Here is a 20,426-nt window from a genome sequence, read left to right as displayed (position 1 = left end):
TAAAATGTATAAAATTGAATAGTAGCAATGTAAGTACAAGTTGGTAGTGTTTAAGTCTATAAGAAAATCGGGTTAGAGAATTTGTTAAGCCAGATGTTATTTGTGACACTTGGTACCCATGATCCGGTGATCGGGTCGGGTAGAGGGTGTTACAAATGATATAAAATAAAAATTGAAAATAAAAACCTAAAGCTAAACTAGGTGGCTCACTTGGCCAAGCTCCCTAATGTGAAGCTAAACAGACCTATTTATAGTAAAAAATGTCTGACCTAATTAGGTTAATTACAACCTTCAAAGTTGCTTTATGCTTAACATATAACGTTGTGTATGCTTTGTGGTAATTCCAAACATTCACTGAGTTTATTTAAGCTCATACACTCCATATTAAAATCTTGCAGATAAGTAGCTTTTTTAGTGTAAGTGGAGTAGTGAATGAAGGGATCTTAGCAAGGCAATAGTTTTCGAGTAGGTAGTTTTATATTCTTTTGACTTTTTGAATAAATGCAATGTGAATTAGAGTTTTAGTTTTGATTATTAGTATTATTTTATTAATTCTATCTTGGTATTGGATTGATGGAATGTGGATGTTGTTTTGGACTTCATTTAGGATTAAATTGACGTTTGAGATTAAGGTTGATAATGCATGTTCGATATACTTATTTAAATCTCTGGATGTGATATGATAAATGTTTAAAGGATGTAAACAAGTTCAGTTAAATTAGACTATAATTGTGTGTTGAGTAAGAACATTGTTTTTAGCATGAAAAATACTTTATTTTGTGAAATTTTTGGCATTCTAGGTGAATGTGTCGATACTCGAGACTCAATTAGCGATACCATGGGGTTGGGATGTTTATAAAAATTGACAGTAACCCAATTTGGTATCGATACTCACTCACGAGTATCGATACTTGTTATAAAATTACCAATACTCCTACCAATGTATCGAAAAACGTTTTAAATAAAAAATTGACAGAGAGCTAAAATGGTATCGATATTTACATAAGTATCGATAGTTGTTATTTTGTATCGATACCTATGTTGTTTTCTTTGGAATGTTAATAACTGAACCTTAATTCTGGATTAAACTATTTCTGTTTTCATTTAAATGTTTTAATTAATCACGAACCGTTCAGTAAATGTTAATTTTAGTAACCGTTGTTCTTATTTGAAGCTAAATATGCATGTGTATAAGTTCCATTAGTTGTTGTAGCATCTTGTTACTTGGATCCAGCGACCGGGCCGAGTAAAAGGTGTTACAAAAATTAAATATGTTTGTACTAAATGTTTGCTCTTATAAAAAGCAATCGCTAACATCATTTTTGCTTATTTAAAGGTATATATCAATCATTATGTTTTACAAATCCTTTATTTCATTTTTATGGGATTTACTCTCAATTATTAATAAGAAAAAAATTCAAGACGTCATTTTCTACTTTTCCCATCTAACCAATCCTTTAGCTATCTCACTTATCAATTGAATTTTAAAGTTCATTATTTTTCATTAGACCTTTCTAATTAAGATTTTTATAACTCACATTAATTTAAGCTTAAAGCTAGTTTAAGCTAAATAAAAATTCATACTTTTCACATTTCAAGTTATAGCAAATGGTTTTAACTATTTTCTCAACAAATTATCGTTTCAAAGTATATATATCATCGCACACAAAAACGCACTTGCCTTATAACAATTACTTGCCTACTAGCCTATTTTACATACTTGTTAATTATTTTATTTCTCAAATTCATTCAACTCATTAGGCACACACAAGTCCTAGACTATTTTTCCACTTCTAAAACACTCAATAAAGGAATTTAAGAGATCATATACCTTATCAAGTTCAAAATCTCATTCTTGACATTCCCAATCTTCTCAACATAAAATCAATGCACATGCATTACACATTTCCAACTTCATATTAAAATGAAACATGAACTCAAATTTCCTCACCTTGCTTCCTTAATCTTTCCAAGTTTTTTAAACTTTCTCTAGATTTTCTTCTTTAAATTAATTCATAGATTCTAAGGCTGAAAATAAGCTTAGAAAAGTCTAGAAAGTAATATTTCTCATGAGTTTTCAAGAAATTTACTAACGCTTTAAGTGGGGGGCTTGAATGGAGAAGAAAATGGAGGGAAGATGAAAATGAAATGGAAAATGAGAGTTTTTCTCTCAAATTCCTGCGGCCAACGTAAAACAGAAAAATGGGGAGGGATTTCTCCATTTTTCATCTCATAAAACCATGTATAAAGTCCTTATTTGATCCTTAAATCCAATGGTTGCAAGTATGCTAAAGTCATTTGATCTAAAGGCTACAAATCATTCTTGAAAATAGTCAAGATCCCTCAAACATTAATGGTCAAGATTGTGCATGGGATTTTAAATCCAATGACTTAAATTATCTACTACAGACAATTTCTTATAAAATTACCACTTTGCCATTAATGAGCTCCAAAGGCCAAGATTAATCAGAATTTTTATCTAATGGTCTCATATTATATTCTTTGTTTTTTCTTCAAATTTTAAATTCGTCACATATAGCATGTCTTATTACTATGCAACTCTTAACCTCCTAAATTGGAAACAAAAATAGTTCATTAAATCCTACTTTCCAAATTAAATCCAATATCTCAGAATAAATTATATTTTATTACATTTAATAGTTTTTTTATATCTAACTAACTCTACAAATATTTTTAATAAATCTAAATTCTTTCTCTTATAAATTTTATGATACTCATTTTTGAAATATTACCATCAATGGCACTAAAATTTTTGAGGCATTATATGAATTATATAACACCAGTGCCTAAATTGTAAACTTTTATTTTGACTGCCTAAAATGATAATTCTTTGAATTAATGGATCACATATTTATAATAAAATTACTTTAAAAAAATTGATTTTATATAACCAACTAATCACATATATTATTGAAAAATAATATAAAAAATCATAAAACTTGTTTATGAAAAATTATAAAAAAAAATCATAAGAGTGTAAATATTTAAGCTTCATACACAAAGTTGTTTATAAAGCAAATGGCGATCTAAAATTTCTATTTCTCAAGTCTCATAATTTCTTTTTTTTTCCTTAAAATTTCTTATGTTTTTATTATTTTCTGCTACAAGTTATAATCACGGTGTGACATATTGTCACATTAATTGAAAAAAAAATAGAGAATCCTTAATTTTAAGTGTCAAATAATTTTTAAAGCATTTTAGCCATTTAAGTATTCAATTGAACGTAAAAAAACAAAACAAAAATAAAAACTTAATTTTCTTTTTGAAAAAAATTAAAAACTTTTTACATCCTTAAGCTTAAAAATAATCTCACCTAAACGCGTGTGATTATGACATTTACTTATAAATAGATGACTCAGTTACATTTATTCATAAATTAATTTCTCGATACTCAAATATTCTTTTCTTTTACTGAAGAAAATGTTTTTTTAATTAAAGAAAAACTGGCCACATGTACATGGGCTTTCAAGTCTCAGCAATTGGAAAATTTTCATAATTAATTTTCTATTTTGTGTGGAAATTTGACCTTATTCTGTTGGCTCATACAATCATACTCAACAAGTAAAACAAAATCCAGCTCATTGAATGTTGAAATCTTAATACTCTATTCTTTTCTTATAACAAGAAAAGGGGTATTCTTTTCATTTACATTTCCAAATTATGGTTGGAATTGTGGAGAAAAACTCATGGTCAAATTATTTTTCAGTACAGGAAAATAACAAATAATTTTATTGCATATATATAAGTTTATTTATTCTCAATACATTAAATATAAATTTAATAAAAATAAAATTATCAAGTTTTGTTTATATTATTTTAACAAAAAGTTAGTGTAACAGCATCGTGCATAATTTCATATTCCTTTATGGTGTCAGTAAGGAGAAGTTGCAAGTAATCTAGAGGGAAAAATCTAGGCAAAAAGACAAACAACTAACTTCTCAAATTGGTAGTGATTTGCTAAATTTCCGGCCATTGCTGGATGTGTACAGGTAAAAGAGAGAGAAAAAGAGGGTAATCAACGAGTTGATAAGTGGAACAAATTGGTAGTGACTTGCTTTGATGGTAATTGCTTCCTGTTGAAACTTATATAAGCAACTCAATAACCAATTTCTTGTGTATCTTCTTTTGGGTTCATAAAAGAAACATGGGTTGTTGGTCAATGTGGTTATATTTAGTCCTCTTCTTCCTTTTTTCCTTTTTCAATTCCCCATTGTTATCCCTTTCTTTATCTCTTCCTCTATCGCATTTATGTCGTTCTCAACAGAGTTCTTCATTACTAAGATTCAAGAGCAACCTCTCCATTTCCATTGATAAAACTTATCCTTTCCAAAACATAACTTTTAAGACAAAATCTTGGGATGAAGGTACTGACTGTTGCAAAGGGGATGGTGTGATGTGTGATCACAAGGAAGGAAACGTGATTGGCCTTGATCTCAGTTGGAGTGGGCTGATTGGTTCTCTTCAATCAAACAGTGCCCTCTTCTCACTTCAAAACCTCCGATGGCTCAACCTTGCTGGCAATGATTTCGACGACTCTGAAATCTCGTCTGAGTTTAGTAAGTTGAAAAGTCTAACATATCCCAATCTCTCTTGCATGGACTCACTGGTTTTGTCCCACCTGAAATCTCGCTTTTGTCAGAACTAGTTTCGCTTGATCTCGGTCTGAATAATCTTTTGTTTAGGAACCATGATTTTAACATGCTTGTCCATAACCTTACAAAATTAGAAAATATGATCCTTGACCTTATGGATTTGTCTTTGGTTGTACCCTTTTCTTTCTTTAACTTGACTGTCTCAATGAAGCATCTGAGTCTCTTTGCCTGTCATCTGCAAGGAAAATTTCCAACTGAAATTTTACAATTTCCATATCTTGAAAATATCATTCTCCAGTTCAACGTCGATCTCATTGGTCATCCACCTGAAACAAATTGAAGGAGTCCCCTTAGAATGTTGGATGTTTCACAAACGAGGTTTTCAAAAGAGTTGCCAGACTCAATTGGAAACCTTAAAACACTTGAAAACACTTAACCTTCAAGGTTGTAATTTTATGGGGTCAATCCCTTCAACACTTGGAAACCTCACAAAAATCACTTTCTTGGATATCTCAGGCAACATGTTCCAAGGGCAAATTCCAGATGTTTTTGGGAACTTAAACGATCTAAGTTCCATGGACTTTTCTCATAATAATTTCAGTGGGTTCTTACCATCATCAACATTTAACCTCACCATTCTTACTTTCATGGACTTCTCTTCCAATTTCCTTCAGGGCACCCTTCCCAACAACGTACGTGGACTTTCATATCTAAGAGAACTCCACTTAAATGAAAACTTGCTTAATGACAGAGTACCAGGTTGGTTGTTTAGTCTACCATCTTTGAATTGGTTGGACCTCAACTCTAACAAACTTAATGGTCCCATTGACCCAATTCAAGAGCCTAATCTAGTCCAATATGGCGATTTGTCAGAGAATGAAATCCAAGGACCAATTCCAGATTCTTTCTTTGACATTGTGAACCTTATTGATCTTCACATTTCATCAAATAACTTGAGTGGCAATATCAAGTCATTCGAGCTTGTGAAGCTTAAGAATCTAAGGTTACTTGATCTTCCATATAACAGCTTACTATCATTAACTAGCTGCAATAATGGTGCCAATTCTACACTGCCCATGATAATTGAGTTTCATTTCCCTTCTTGCAACATGCAACATTTCCCAAGCTTCTTGAATGCATCCAAGTACTTGCAAGTTTTAGATCTTTCTAATAACCAAATTCATGGTTCTATTACAAAATGGGAAGCCGAAGGATGGGAGATCTTGATTACTTTGAACTTGTATATGAACTTCATGACTGGCATAGAGCAAGTTCCTGGGAAGCATCTATCAGCTCTCGATCTTCGTTCAAATTCACTTCAAGGACCACTTCCAGCTTTACCACAGTCATTGCTTTATTTCTTAATCTCAGACAATGAGTTGGTTGGAGAATTACCTCCTACTATTTGCAATTCGAGTTCTCTTGTTGTACTTGACTTATCCAAGAATAAGTTGGGTGGGATTGTTCCAAACTGTCTTGGCAATTTTAGACGTCTCACAGTTCTGGATTTGAGATCGAATTACTTTCGCGGAAAAATTCCAACAACATACCTCAGATATAGTTCATTGAGAACACTTAACCTCAATGACAACCAACTTGAAGGATCAATTCCACAATCATTGACGAACTGCTACAGTTTGGAAGTTTAGATTTGGGCAACAACAACATAAATGATACATTTCCTTATTGGTTAGGTAGGCTTCCTAATCTGCAAGTTCTTGTCCTTCGATCTAATAGATTCCATGGTGACACACAAAATTTCAATGGATCATTTACCTTCAGTAGCCTTCGAATGATTGATCTCTCTCGAAATGAGTTCACTGGTCACATCCCACCTGAGCTATTTGAAAATTTAAAATCAATGAAAGATATTCAGGTAGACAAAAGTAGTCCAAAGTACATGGGAGGATATTATTATCAAGACTCTGTAATTGTAACAATGAAAGGGTCGGATTTCAAATTTGAGAGAATTTTAACTTCTTTCACAGTTATTGATTTTTCAAGCAACCATTTCAAGGGGTCGATTCCTAACGAACTTGGAGAACTCAACTCACTCATAGTGCTCAACTTTTCACACAATAGCTTAGCAGGTAATATCCCACCATCACTTGGAAAATTGGCAGCACTTGAATCTGTTGGTGCTATAACTGAAACTAACAGATTCAGTACAGACTTGTCAAGCAAGTCTCGAGACTTGCTGAGCAAACAAGAGAATTCGAGCAAGAGAAAGGAAGAAAAACTAAGAGAAAATGAAGAGAAAAATTGATGAACAAACTGAACTTCATTCATAAATTGCATAATGGCACAATGCCAATACATAAACCAGGCACTAAGCTTGTCAAAAATAGTAAGTAATTACCTAAACATCACCTACCTCCACTAATGACATGGAAACTTGAAATTTTGGCTTGTAAACTTATACAAAGTTGTGTTTACAGCTCGTACATAAGCTAATTACATCAGTCAACAACCTAACTTAGTTAGAAATGAACTAAGATTACATTTCATTGACTAGGAATTACAAAATAAACAAAATAAGCTTGTATCAGCAGCTCCTGCATGTCTTGGTCTTGATGGCCTGCATGCTGTTGAGTTTGCTGCATGTTGAACCAACTTCATCACTCCTCCTTGGTTTGCATGGAGCAAACACCTAGCTTCTTTCTTAGGCATTCGAACCTTGTGACACTAAGGGCTTTGGTTAAAATGTCTGCAAGTTGATCCTCTGAATTACAGTGGATCAGCTTTACTTCCTGAGCTTGCTCCATTTCTCGAACAACATGCAACTTGATGCTGAAATGTTTTGTTCTTCCATGGAACACTGGATTTTTAGCAATTGCTACTGCAGATTGGTTGTCACAGAAGATCTCAGTAGCTTCCTCTTGATGCACATTCAAGTTAGCCAATATTTTCCTTAGCCATATGGCTTGGTTGACAGCACTTGCTGTTGCCACATACTCTGCTTCAGCAGTAGATTGAGCTACTAGACTTTGCTTCTTTGAGCTCCAGCAAAACATGGCTGAACCAAGGTTAAAAGCATACCCTGAGGTGCTTTTCATGTCATCTATCGAGCCAGCCCAGTTACTATCAGTGTAGCCAACCAGCTTCAGATTTCCTTCTTTGCTGTACTTCAGACCATAGTTTAAAGTGCCTTTGACATATCTCAGCACTCTCTTTGCAGCTTGGAAATGCTTCTCATTGCAGCAATACAAGAACCTTGAGAGCAATCCTACAGCATACATGATGTCTGGTCTAGTGGCAGTCAAGTATAGCAAGCAACCAACTAGACTCCTGTAGGTTGTTTCACATACTTTCTCAAAATCACCTTGGCTCGATAGTTTTTCTCCAACAGCAACAAGTGTTTTAGTTGCCTTGCTGTTTTGCATGGAGAACTTGGTCAGAATCTTTGTGGCAAAGCTTCTCTGGCTTAGAAATATCTCATTCTGTACTTGAGACACCTCCATTCCAAGAAAATAGGACATCTCCCCAAGATCAGACATTTCAAACACTTTCCGCATCTTGGTCTTGAAATCAGCCAGCACTACTCGATCTCCTCCTGTCACCAGAAGGTCATCAACATACAGGGACACAATGAGTTGTATTTGTGTCCCTTGTTTCTTGACATACAGTGTTGGCTCACTCTTGCTTCGATCGAATCCTAGATTAGTCAAGTAGCCATCGATTCTGCTATACCAAGCCCTTGGAGCCTATTTTAATCCATATAGAGCTTTCTTCAGTTTGTAGACCATATGCTCTCTGCCAACTATTTCAAACCCTTGTGGTTGTTCAACATAGATGTCTTCATCTAAGAAACCATTCAGAAAGGCTAATTCACATCAAGTTGATGGATCTTCCATTCAAGCTGTGCTGCTAAGGCAATCAGCAGTCTGATGGTGTCGAGCCTGGCCACTGGTGCAAAGGTCTCCAAGTAGTCCAAGCCATACCTCTGACTGAACCCCTTGACAACTAGCCTTGCTTTCAGCTTGTTCAAGGTACCATCAGCATTCTGCTTGGCTTTGTACACCCATTTCACCCCAATCACCTTCCTTTTGACTGGCCTTTCAACCAATTCCCAGGTCTGGTTCTTCTCAATCATGCTGATCTCCTCAGCCATTGCCTGCTTCCACCCTTGCTGAGCCTCAGCCTCTTCAAAGTTGCTTGGTTCAGCTATGGCTACATGAGCCCTTTCATAAATCTCAGCCAATGGCCTTGTTCCTCTGACTGGTTCATCATCAATATCCATTTCAGGGACATTTTGGTCTGGCTCAGCTTGGTCTGCTTGGTCTGCTGCAAGTTCTTCAGAAACTTCTTCAGGTTCATGTCTTTCCCAGTTCCAACATGACCTCTCATCAAATACCACGTCCCTGCTTACTGACACTTTGTTTGTTGAAGGATCTAAAATCCTATAGCCCTTCTTAACAGTGCTATAGCCCACCAAAACACCATGTCGAGCCCTTTCAGACAATTTGTCCCTTTTAACAGCAGGTACATGTGCATAACAGATGCATCCAAAGACCTTCAGATGAGCCAGTGATGGCTTGAAGCTAAACCAGGCCTCGAATGGGGTCTTTTGATCCAAAGCCTTGGTTGGAAGTCTATTTTGAATGTATGTTGCAGTGTTAACTGCTTCTGCCCATAGTGCTTTAGGCAGATTCTTCTGAATCATCAAGCACCTAGCCATATCCATCAAACTCCTATTCTTCCTTTCACTTACCCCATTCTGCTGAGGTGTATATGTGTTGGTAAGTTGATGTTTGATGCCTGCCTTATCACAGAAGGCTTGGAACTGAGCTGAGGTGTACTCAGTCCCATTATCAGACCTTATGGTATTCACCTTGCAGCCTGTTTCAGTCTCAGCAGCAGTTTTGAACTTCCAAAACACAGTGGCCACCTCTGATTTCTGTTTTAAGAAGTAAATCCAGCAATATCTCGAGAAATCATCAATGAACAGTATGAAATACCTGTTTCCACTTAATGACTCAGTCTTTATAGGGCCACACACATCAGTATGCACCAGTTGGAGTTTTTCAGAGGCTCTCCAGGCTTGATTCGAGGGAAATAGGAGTCTGGCCTGCTTTCCTAGCTGACATACTTCACATACATCATCATGGTCCACTGAGTTGATGAAGTTTTCAGCCAGGTCTTCTCTGATCATTCGGGCCATCGATATGAAGTTGGCATGTCCCAGTCTTTGATGCCACAGCTTGGATTCATCTGAAGTGGCTGTGTAGGCAATGTCTGACTTCTTTGTCCAATCAACCACAAAGCTCTTATCAGCCATGGGGACTGCCATCAGTTTGGATCCACTTGGATCACTGATTTGGCACTGGTGGTCTTTAAATACAACTGAATAACCTTTTTCCAGCAACTGAGCTATGCTGAGCAGGTTTCTGTCAATTTCAAGCACCAACAGCACATTTGAAATCACTTTGGTACCTCTAAGGGTGCATATCAGCACATCACCCCTGCCTTCAGCTTGAATAAAATGACCATTTCCTATCTTGACTTTAGTTCTGCAGCTTCTGTCTAAAGACTTGAAGATTGCAGCATCAGGTGTCATGTGGTTGGTGCATCCACTGTCTAGGAGCCAACCAGATGAGGACCTTTCCTGAGCAGCTGAGCATGACACAGCAAAGACTTGCTCCTCTTGGTCACTGTCCTCCTTAGCTACTCGAGCCTCAGCTTTCATCTGTTGAAACTGATTGTGCATTGGTTTGGCCTTGCTCTTACAGACTCTCTCAACATGACCCTTCTTCTTACAATGCTGACACACAGCATCTGGATTGAACCAGCATTTTTCTTCTGAATGACCAGCCTTTCTGCAGTGCTTGCAAGTCTGAGCTTCTCTCCTTGCAGCATCATTCTTTGGCTTGTCTCTCCAGGCCTTTTTGCCTTTGTAGGCAGTATTTGTTCTTGCCTGAAAGGCACCTTCTTGGTGCTCCTCCAGTCTGCTTGCTCTCCTCTGCTCTTGAGCATATAGAGCATTGATCAACTCTGTCAGGGAGATGGTGGACAGGTCCCTTGAGTCCTCGAGAGTTGAGATTTTTGCCTCATACCTCTCAGGTAGAGTTGCTATAACCTTCTCCACTATCCTAGCTTCATTGAACTGCTCTCCTAAGAGCCTGATGCTGTTAACCACAGCCATAATCCTGTCAGAATATTGCTTGACAGTTTCTTCTTCCTTCATCTTCAAATTTTCGAAATCTCTCCTCAAGTTCAACAACTGTTGCTGCCTTGTCCTCACTATCCCTTGAAACTCTTCCTGCAACTTGTCCCAGGCCTGTTTTGGTGATTCACAGGCCATAATCCTTGTGAAAATCACATCAGACACTGAGTTTTGGATGCAAGACATAGCCTTGTGCCTCTTGGTCCTTTCATCAGCATGCTGCCTGATCTGAGCCACTGTTGGATTAGCTCTAAGTGGCTCTGGTTCAACATCAGAGTTAACCACCTCCCACAGATCGAAAGCCTGCAGGTAGGTCTTCATTTTGACCACCCATATTTGATAGCCTTCTCCATTGAAGACTTGAGGTGCAGCTGGTGAAAAGCTTGATGAAGCCATGGATTTGTGTAACAAATCCCTTAAGAAATAGGCTCTAGATACCAATTGTTGGTGCTATAACTGAAACTAACAGATTCAGTACAGACTTGTCGAGCAAGTCTCGAGACTTGCTGAGCAAACAAGAGAATTCGAGCAAGAGAAAGGAAGAAAAGCTAAGAGAAAATGAAGAGAAAAATTGATGAACAAACTGAACTTCATTCATAAATTGCATAATGGCACAATGCCAATACATAAACCAGGCACTAAGCTTGTCAAAAACAGTAAGTAATTACCTAAACATCACCTACCTCCACTAATGACATGGAAACTTGAAATTTTGGCTTGTAAACTTATACAAAGTTGTGTTTACAGCTCATACATAAGCTAATTACATCAGTCAACAACCTAACTTAGTTAGAAATGAACTAAGATTACATTTCATTGACTAGGAATTACAAAATAAACAAAATAAGCTTGCATCAGCAGCTCCTGCATGTCTTGGTCTTCATGGCCTGCATGCTGTCGAGTTTGCTGCATGCTGAACCAACTTCATCAGAATCATTGGATCTCTCGTCAAACAAGCTTCAAGGAAGAATCCCAGTGCAGTTAACTGACTTGACATTTCTTGGAGCATTGAATCTTTCTAATAACAATCTTGAGGGGCATATACCGTTAGCTAATCATTTCGATACTTTCTCAAATGATTCCTTCAATGGCAACTCTGGACTATGTGGATTTCCATTGTCAAAGAAATGTGGCAACGATCAGGAACTAGAATCACCTCCATCAATAGTTGCTGATGAATCTGAAACAAGTATTTGGAAAATTGCAGCAATGGGTTATGGAAGTGGACTAGTGCTTGGATTGAGTATGGGATACATAGTTTTCACAACTGGGAGACCTCGTTGGCTAGTGAAGATGATCAAGCGAAACCCACAAATGAGAAGAAGGATCCGTCGAAATGGAAGGAGAAAGAATTAGCAGTGGATGATTTAGGGTTTGTTTCCAGCATCTTTTCCATAATATTTTCCGTTTATTCTAGTTATAAGCGAAGTTTCATGCATGATTTTCAATCAAATTTAAACTTGTTTTGTTTCTCCACGTTATCGTAAAATTTGGATTTTAATTATTACAGGAAACAAAAATATTCATTCCAAAGCCATAGAACTACTTTAGTTATGATTCAATTGGATGGCGGTGGGGTGCGGGTGGTGCATTTAACTTAATTTTTGTCTCGCATTATAGTATTGTTACAATAATTAATCTCACTGTCACCGCTATATTTACAGTAAAATGCAGATAAATGCATCACCCATCCAAACTCACTCTTATTATGATATAAACCAAAAACTGAACAACCATATACATTATATTATTTGAGCAAAAAAATACATTATATTATTATCCAAGATGAATTAGAATCGAACTCGAACTCCAATCTAGTTGTTTTTGTATTATTCATATTAATTTTTAATATATTTTATATAAAAATGAACATTTTATTTTTGAATTAATAAAAACTAAAAAAGTATATAAAATGATGAGAAAAGATTGTATGAAACTGTGATTCTACGTCATCCCTATCCCTTTCCAATAGAAGAATGACAAATCAGATTTTTCTTCTTAATTTTCAGCTTTTTCTTCTTGAAAAAAATCAAATCCAACTAAAAAAGTAAAAAATTAGGAGGAAAAATTTAATTTGTCATTCTCCTATTAGAAAGAGATAGGGATGACGTGAAATCACAGTTTCATACAATCATTTCTCTAAAATGACATGCTTTATAATAGATATTTTAAATTCAATCAATTTATGGTTCCAAACTAGTGAAATTTGACCTAGATAATTTCGTTTTTATGCAATGTTTTTGGAATTGATCAATTGTTGAATCAGTTGAGTCATTAGTTTCCTATTCGACTAGTTATCCAATTTTATTTAAATAGATTATTAAAAATTTATAAAATTTTAAAAAATATTTAAAAAATATAAAATTCGATTTAATGATTATTTGCCATAACCCGAACCTATGCTTCAGTCGGTTCCACAACATGAAAAAGTTGGTAGATTACAAACGTTGATATACCTACGTTGACCAAATATATTGGGAAGTGGATAAAGTTTGACAATGGTGCAACTATAGGATAATAGCACCATTTGTGAAGAGGAAACAAATTTTGAGATATACGAAAACATAACATTCCCTATATACGCACTATTGGATGACTAGCACAAGTCATAAACTGGATTCCAACATAATCTGTGGCTAGATAATCTGAGTCTTGATGGTTGACATGTGATCCTAATATGGATACCGCATCACATTTATTTTTAAATTATTATTATATATTTTTTATTTAGCTATACCATATAAAAGATTAGATTTGTTCAGATAAAAATGTTTGTAATAATAAAAATTGAATGAAATCGTAAGCATAAAGTTTTTCATTGCCTGAAAAAGCTTTTCAAAAAATCCAACCATATGGCAATGAATTGTTGCTTGGTTTGTAACTCGTTGATTCTCAATAAACTATTACGACGGATAATGGTTGTACTATCCAATCCATCCGAGACTTTTGTAATCATAAAAGCTCCTCCTGATTTAGCATTTTTTGGTATTCATTTCTAGCTCAACTTTTAGTGTTTATAGGAAATGTGAAAATAAATAGAGTGGGGATTTCTGGATACCTTGCAAACGAAGAATTAAAGTACGTTTTCATCGAAAGATATTACCAAAAGCAGAGTCCTTCCATAATTTAACTACATCAGTGACCCCGTTGATTGCACACTCCATCGAAGTAACAGTAGAAGACCAACCCTACTAAAAAACCCTTGAAAAATCTGCATGAGTCAACCATGCCGCTTCAAAGCAAAAGGATCTTTTATCTGTTGGCGGGACACAACCAGCATCCGTATTAAAGAGAATGGGATGGTGATCTGAGTAGAGATGAGGTAGATTAAAAACTTTCAATTTGGGTAGAAACTGAAGAGCAGTAGTATTTATAAGCACTTGGTCAAGAAAGTAGAGGTGGTTTGGGGTTGAGGAAAACGAGACTTAATAATCTTGCAATGCTCGCCAAGGATAATTGGCGCTTACATGTGAACCACAATGCACTTTGGTGTCAAATTTTCCAGAAAAAGTGCATGCGTAATACTCCCTTTATGGAGGTCGATTTGAAGGCAAATGTGTCATCTACTTGGCATCACACTACAGGAAAATAGGGCTTTAGCGGCGTTTTTAGCGGCGTTTTATCAAAAAACGCCGCAAAATTGTAAAACACATAGCAATAGCGGCGTTTTACCAAAAGCGCCACTAAAAACAGAGCAATAGCGGCGTTTTAGTAAAAAACACCGTGAAAAACAGAGAATTAGCGGCGCTATTGGCAAAACGCCGCTAAAAGTCATATAACCCCTAAACCCAAAAAAATCATAAACACTAATCTATAACCCCTAAAACAATAATTATTAAAATTTATGGTTATACAATATATTAAATATTTTCTTATATAATCGTAAAAGAGATAGTATTGAATTTAAAATATCGAATTAATTATCATTATAGTTTATGGTTTATGGTTTAAGATATATAGTTTAGGGTTTAAGATTTTTGAGTTAACTATGGTTTAAGATATATGGTTTAGGGTTTAAGGTTTATGAGTTAACTAGTATTTGAAGGTTTATGATGAATTATGGGTTTAGGGATTATAATTTAGGGTTTAGGGGTTAGGGTTAGAGTTTAAGGTGTAAGGGTTTGGGGTTAAGGGTTAAGGATTTAGAGTTTAGAAAAATAATAATAATTAAAAATATTTAACTTGTTTATATTTAAAAAATTAAAAAATATCAAATGAAAATAAAATGAATATATTTATAAAAAAAATTAAAACAATATCATTAGGTTTAAGTAAATTTACGTTAAGTATTTATAAATTTAATTGGAAATTTAACTTAAACGGGGTCGTTTTCTTTTTGAAATGTTTTCTTTTTCTCATGCCCGACACTCAAACCCCTAATTTTTAAAGTCATTGAATGTATATTAATAAAAAAACATAATTGTTTAACTTAAACATGATTGTGCTTTAAGCATGATATTAATATATTTTATTTTTATTCAAGTCTCACTTCATTCAATATATGAGCCTAAAATTTTATCTAAGTATGCCCATATTAATAAAAGGCTTAACCTAAACCCAATTTAATATATATATTTATATTATTTTTAATTTAATATTTAATATCCTATATATGTAATTGTATTTAAATTTTTAATTTATATTTATTAAAATTTTATATGTAATTGTATTAGCATTTTTTAATGTTGACATTGTTACTAAAAACATGGTCCCTGGTGAAGCAAGGTTAAAAACACCAGTTAAATCAAATTGTTAGTTGTTAGGATTTTGTCCTTCTTATAATTTACAAAAAAAAAAAATCAAATTATCAGTATAAAACATGTCAAAATTAATTCTTAATGTAAATAAAAAATTAATTAACATTAAAAATTTGGCAATATTTAATAACATAGGTTATTCAATAATTAATTCTTGCCAAATTTGATATTTTCCCTTCTATAAAATGAATAACATAATTAAATTTAAGAACATATTTGTTGTGTTTCCATATTAGTTATTGTGAAAATTAATTCAATCCGACTAATTTTGATTCAAGTTAAAAGTAAACTCTTGCTAAAATTTATTCAAGTTAGGAATTAATATGTATTTTTAATTCACATTAAAAATTATTTTTTCCAAAATTAATTAGTTAAATCGGTAATAATACGAAAAAATTATCAAGAAATTAATAATAGTTGTATTGTGTAATTTTCATTTTATGTTTTAGGATATGAAAAATGCATGCCAAATGTCAATTTTTTACGTTGCCGCATCAACAACTTACCATAATTGGTTGAATAGAAGGCAACAAATTAAACTTAAATTGCACCAAACTAAAATTCATGTATACAATTACACATTAAATCAATGTTAATGTATAATTGGATCAAACTTAAATTGCAACCGAATATAGGCCCAAATAGGTTGGACACTATTGGACTGTAGCCCAAGAAGAGTATTTATATTCTTGAAATATGGGCTAGACCCGGGGATAGCAAACAAAATATAATTGTTTTTTCAATTTAAAAAAAATGAAAAACCCTAACCCTAAAATATCTCTGCGGGAGAGCATCAAACATGGAAAGAGTTTTCATTTTTGCCACTATTCGTACCTGAGTCAGTGTTTTTTCCTGTCTTCTTTTCATCTCTTTGTTTCAAAGAGCGGGAAACGAAGAAAAGCCTAAAGTTAGGGGTTTTGTGTTTTTTTTTCTTCGAGTGATGGCGAATGTAGCAGTGGATAAAGATCAACAATGGCTAATGAATTTCCGTTTAAGGTAAGTCAGAAATCTTAGTAATGCTTTCCTTTTTATTGTGTTTCCATTTTTTGTTTTATATATACGTTTTTTTTATCACAGAAAAAGAAGTTTGAAGTTTTTCAATGTAATGCTACTATAAATAAAGGTTTCTGTATTTGTATTGATTTTAAACTCTTTTTTTGGGGGGGTTATATAATGTTAACTTTCAATGGCGTTATTTGGTTTGTTCATCTTTGTTTCATTGGAGAGCTGATAGGTGAGTTAGTGTATTTTCTTTATTTTTTATGTTTATTTTATATATAAATTAATATTTGAATCTCACTGTTTTCTGTTTGTTTCTCGGGATTTTGCTTCTCGGTTTTCTTCCTTCCAAATATCCTTTCTTTTTTCAAAATTTTCTCTTCTTCGTCCTCACACTTTCTGGGATTTTTATTCCGTTGTTATCAGTTTTCTTTATCAACTTTTTTTAATGATTTTATAATATTACAGGAATTGTTGTGTAAATTAGAAAGAGTGGGAGCTTTCAATTGTCATATCGATTCACGCAAACACAATAAGAAGTGAACAAAAAAAAAGAGTTCAAAACATCAATTCTTTGATCTCTTTTCAAGGTACCATTTTACTTGTGTGCTGTGGACCATTTTCTTCAACTTTATGGAGGTTTTTGTCCAAGTATTAGTTAGTTTTATGTGGGTTGTTTTGCTGCAGCTTAAACCAGGTTTGAGCTACTATGCAAAAGATCCACAGGCTGCTGCAAATTCATTAACTTCTCTTCTTGACAAGGCAGAAAGTGTTGTTCTGCTAGATTTACGATCAAAGACTGCTGTGAGAGTTGGGGTAGGTATTAGGTTCATGCGTTATGCATTCTAAGCCTTTTAATTTGCTGAACAATGGGGCTATCTGTGTAGGCAACTGCTGGTCTGAGGGCATTAGGAGGCGAGGCATTTGATAAAATTTGCAATCGGTAATTTTATTTTCGGATATATGTTTGTTATGGCCACAGCATTTACTTTACCATTTCCTCAAGCTAGTGCAATTTAAATATGTATTTAGGTTAGGGAACTTTTGAAAAGTAGAAGCACCCTTAAATCCGAGGCAAATGGGGTCAAAATTCTGGACGGCTCTCAAGAAGGTTCTTATGAGTGGGTATGATATGCTGAATTTTCTTGTACTTTTATACTTTGCTTTTACTTTGCATACTGTAATTGGGGTTAGAGTATCTTGGCGTCCCTATATTATAGCTAAAATGCAATTTAATCCTTGTATTATAGAACCGAGTAATTTAATCTTTAAACATTTGATATAGGTGCAAACAAGTAAAATTGATAACAATATTGATGTAAAATTATTTAAATGCTGATGTGGACTTTTCTTCTCAAATCTTACATAGTACATGAGTTGTACATGAGTTGAAATCCGACAATATGTATGTTCTTAATTGAAAAAATGTTGCTACTTCAGTTCCATCTAGAGATCAATATTTTTGTCAGATTTCGGGGGTCTATGCTAGCTTTTAGATGGTTTCCCGTTAACATTGCTATCAATTTTACTTATTTCTCCAATGTCAAACATGGAAAAGATTGAAGGACTCAATTCTGTAATATAATGGATTAAATTGTACTTTTGACTAAGTACAAGGACTGCTTGATATTTTAATCTTATAACTGGTCAACATGATCAGTCTTGCTTGAGATGCTTTCATGGTGGTGCCGGAGCCAATTGGAGAAATCCGAGGGGTTTCTCTGGGGTAACTTAGGGAAACTAGAATAAAATATTTACGTGCTGTTAGGGCTAGGATCCGTTGTAATTTTTCCTACTGATGGAGCCAATGGACCTAATTTGGACTTTCTTAACCTCCATCTTCTTTTATAGGTGACAATAAATTACCTACTAGGGAATTTGGGAAGGACATATTAAGACACAGTTGGCATAGTTGATCTTGGTGGTGGATCTGTTCAAATGGCGTATGACATCTCCAAGAATGCTGCTTCAAGAGCTCCAAGTTTACCAGCTGGACAGGACAATTATGTAAATGAAATGTATCTCAAGCGATCAAAATATTACCTCTATGTACACAGGTACCCTCCATTTTAACAAAATAGGATTCTGTTAATGATTTGAAATTGAATATAAAGAGAAATCTTAATGGCTTGTGATTCCTTAAGCAGTCTTATCAGACAGGTCTCTATTCAGTCATTTGTATAATCTTTATATTTTAGTTATATACTTATGGCTTTCTTGTGTACAGTTATTTGCACTATGGCTTACTGGCAGCTCGAGCAGAAATTTTGAAGGCCACTGAAGATTCTGGCAACCCTTGCATCTTGGAGGGTTTTGATGGTATGTTTGAATTTCTTTGGTTGCAACCAACACTATAAAGTGCTGCTTTTTTTAAATATATATATATGTGTGTGTATTTGTGCTGCAAATGGCAGGCACGATTTATGAATTCAGTAACTAAGTTTATAGCTACGACGACTGAAAATGTGGTAATTGTCTGTATTTGCTTCCTACTGCTAACTGTATTCATCTCTCTATTCTGAAACTTTGAATGCACTGAATAATGGAATAGTTCGAATGTTACCGGATTTAAGAGAAATTAATGTTTCTTTAACAATTATATTTGTTTGTTTGTTTTCATTTAATAGAAATTAATGCTTTGGATTTAGTCTAAAATCTCTCATTTCACCTTTTCCCACACTGTTGCTTAAATTTACTGCTGCAGCCTTGAGGAATCCCCAATCCCATCTCCATCACTCTCCATGCATTAATTCCTATAGCAATATCAAGGGTGGCAATTTTAATTGACACATGACTTCTTTTGAACTGTTTGTTTTTCAGGTTGACCAACTAATTGGAAAAGATCATCTTTTCAAACGCAGTATTATTATTTTGATCAAGGCCTGGTCTATTACGAGAGCCGGATCCTTGGTGCACACCATGGCTTGATTTCTACATATGTATTAGAAACAATGATTTTATATATCATTAATGTCTTTCATTCATCTTTATTTTGTTCTATTTGTATTTTGTTAGATTTTTGGTGTAGTATGATAAGTGCGGTATTTTGTTTGGCGGGATGTATTTATATCATAGATTATTCTTCTTATCAATATTTTGATAATGAATTTTAATTTTTTTATATTTTTTACAATATTTTATAATATTTTATTTTTTTTAATTTTTATGACATTTAGCGGCGTTGTTTTCAAATAAACGCCGCAAAATTTAGCGGTGCCATCTATAGCGACGTTTTTTGCGGCGTTTGCAAAAATGCCGCTAAAAGCCTAAAAAAACGCCGCTAAAAGTCAGTTTTGCTGTAGTGTCAGCATGATATCTTGAAGATTTGTAGTGTGTTGAATCAAGGATGTAAATGGATAGTTGGGAACAGACATCGCATGAATTTCTAGAATAATTAGTGGTCAAGAGTGTTGGAAAATAATTCGGTTTGAAAACGGTTTTTTTACATAGCAAAAAATAAAAATTTTAAAATCAAGTTGGTTTGTGATATTTATAACAATAAACCATTTACCGAAATTGCATCTGTGTTTTCAGCTAGATGGATCATTGTCGTTCCTAACTTTCAACCGAACGACCTTTTTCACTATTCTTGTACCATTAACTACTTTGAGTGTGGGTTCGAACGATTCGAATCAAACACAGAACCATAAATAGTTTTCTTTACTTTCAATGTGAAAGAAAAACTTCTCTCAATGGAAACTGATAGAATTATTATTTCGGAAAATAGAATTAATACTTAGAAAATAAAATCTCATTATTTTCGAGTAGAATAACAATATCTTAAAGTTGTATATTTCGCCCTACAAGTGCCATCTATTTATTTATAGGGAGAAGGTAAAACCATTGTTAAATTGTAGTAGTCTATTTCAAATAGAAAAACGAACTCCTAGTTTA

The 20,426-nt window shown here is 34.1% G+C and overlaps 2 protein-coding genes and 1 long non-coding RNA gene across 3 annotated transcripts; all 3 read left to right on the top strand.

The window, feature by feature from the left end:
• Positions 1-5,068: 5,068 nt before the first annotated feature.
• On the top strand, positions 5,069-6,262 carry LOC121228051 (receptor-like protein 53). Its single transcript, XM_041111178.1, has one exon. It carries the CDS (start codon positions 5,069-5,071, stop codon positions 6,260-6,262), a length of 1,194 nt encoding a protein of 397 aa, XP_040967112.1.
• Positions 6,263-6,405: 143 nt separating this feature from the next.
• Positions 6,406-12,132, top strand: LOC107947873 (receptor-like protein 9DC3). The gene is made up of 3 exons (XM_041111177.1): positions 6,406-6,778; positions 8,811-8,924; positions 11,684-12,132. Exons 1-3 carry the CDS (start codon positions 6,406-6,408, stop codon positions 12,130-12,132), a joined length of 936 nt encoding a protein of 311 aa, XP_040967111.1.
• A 4,115-nt stretch (positions 12,133-16,247) lies between these two features.
• Positions 16,248-19,653, top strand: LOC107948489 (uncharacterized). The gene is made up of 8 exons (XR_001697417.2): positions 16,248-16,529; positions 17,001-17,122; positions 17,220-17,348; positions 17,420-17,475; positions 17,565-17,657; positions 18,384-18,589; positions 18,760-18,851; positions 19,353-19,653. It is a non-coding gene; the product is annotated as an uncharacterized lncRNA (long non-coding RNA).
• Positions 19,654-20,426: the final 773 nt, after the last annotated feature.

Source organism: Gossypium hirsutum, chromosome A04, assembly GCF_007990345.1.
Source record: "Gossypium hirsutum isolate 1008001.06 chromosome A04, Gossypium_hirsutum_v2.1, whole genome shotgun sequence".
Lineage (NCBI taxonomy): Eukaryota > Viridiplantae > Streptophyta > Magnoliopsida > Malvales > Malvaceae > Gossypium > Gossypium hirsutum.
The sequence above is the reverse complement of the archived record's forward strand: the minus strand, read 5'-3'. Positions and strand labels throughout refer to the sequence as shown.

Coding starts and splice junctions, on each gene's coding strand:
- LOC121228051 (XM_041111178.1), top strand. CDS start 5,069: ATGGGGTCAATCCCTTCAACACTTGGAAACCTCACAAAAATCACTTTC.
- LOC107947873 (XM_041111177.1), top strand. CDS start 6,406: ATGATTGATCTCTCTCGAAATGAGTTCACTGGTCACATCCCACCTGAG. Junction 6,779..8,810: donor AACTGAAACTAACAGATTCA/GTACAGACTTGT, acceptor CATAAATCTCAG/CCAATGGCCTTGTTCCTCTG. Junction 8,925..11,683: donor TTCTTCAGAAACTTCTTCAG/GTTCATGTCTTT, acceptor TGTCGAGTTTGC/TGCATGCTGAACCAACTTCA.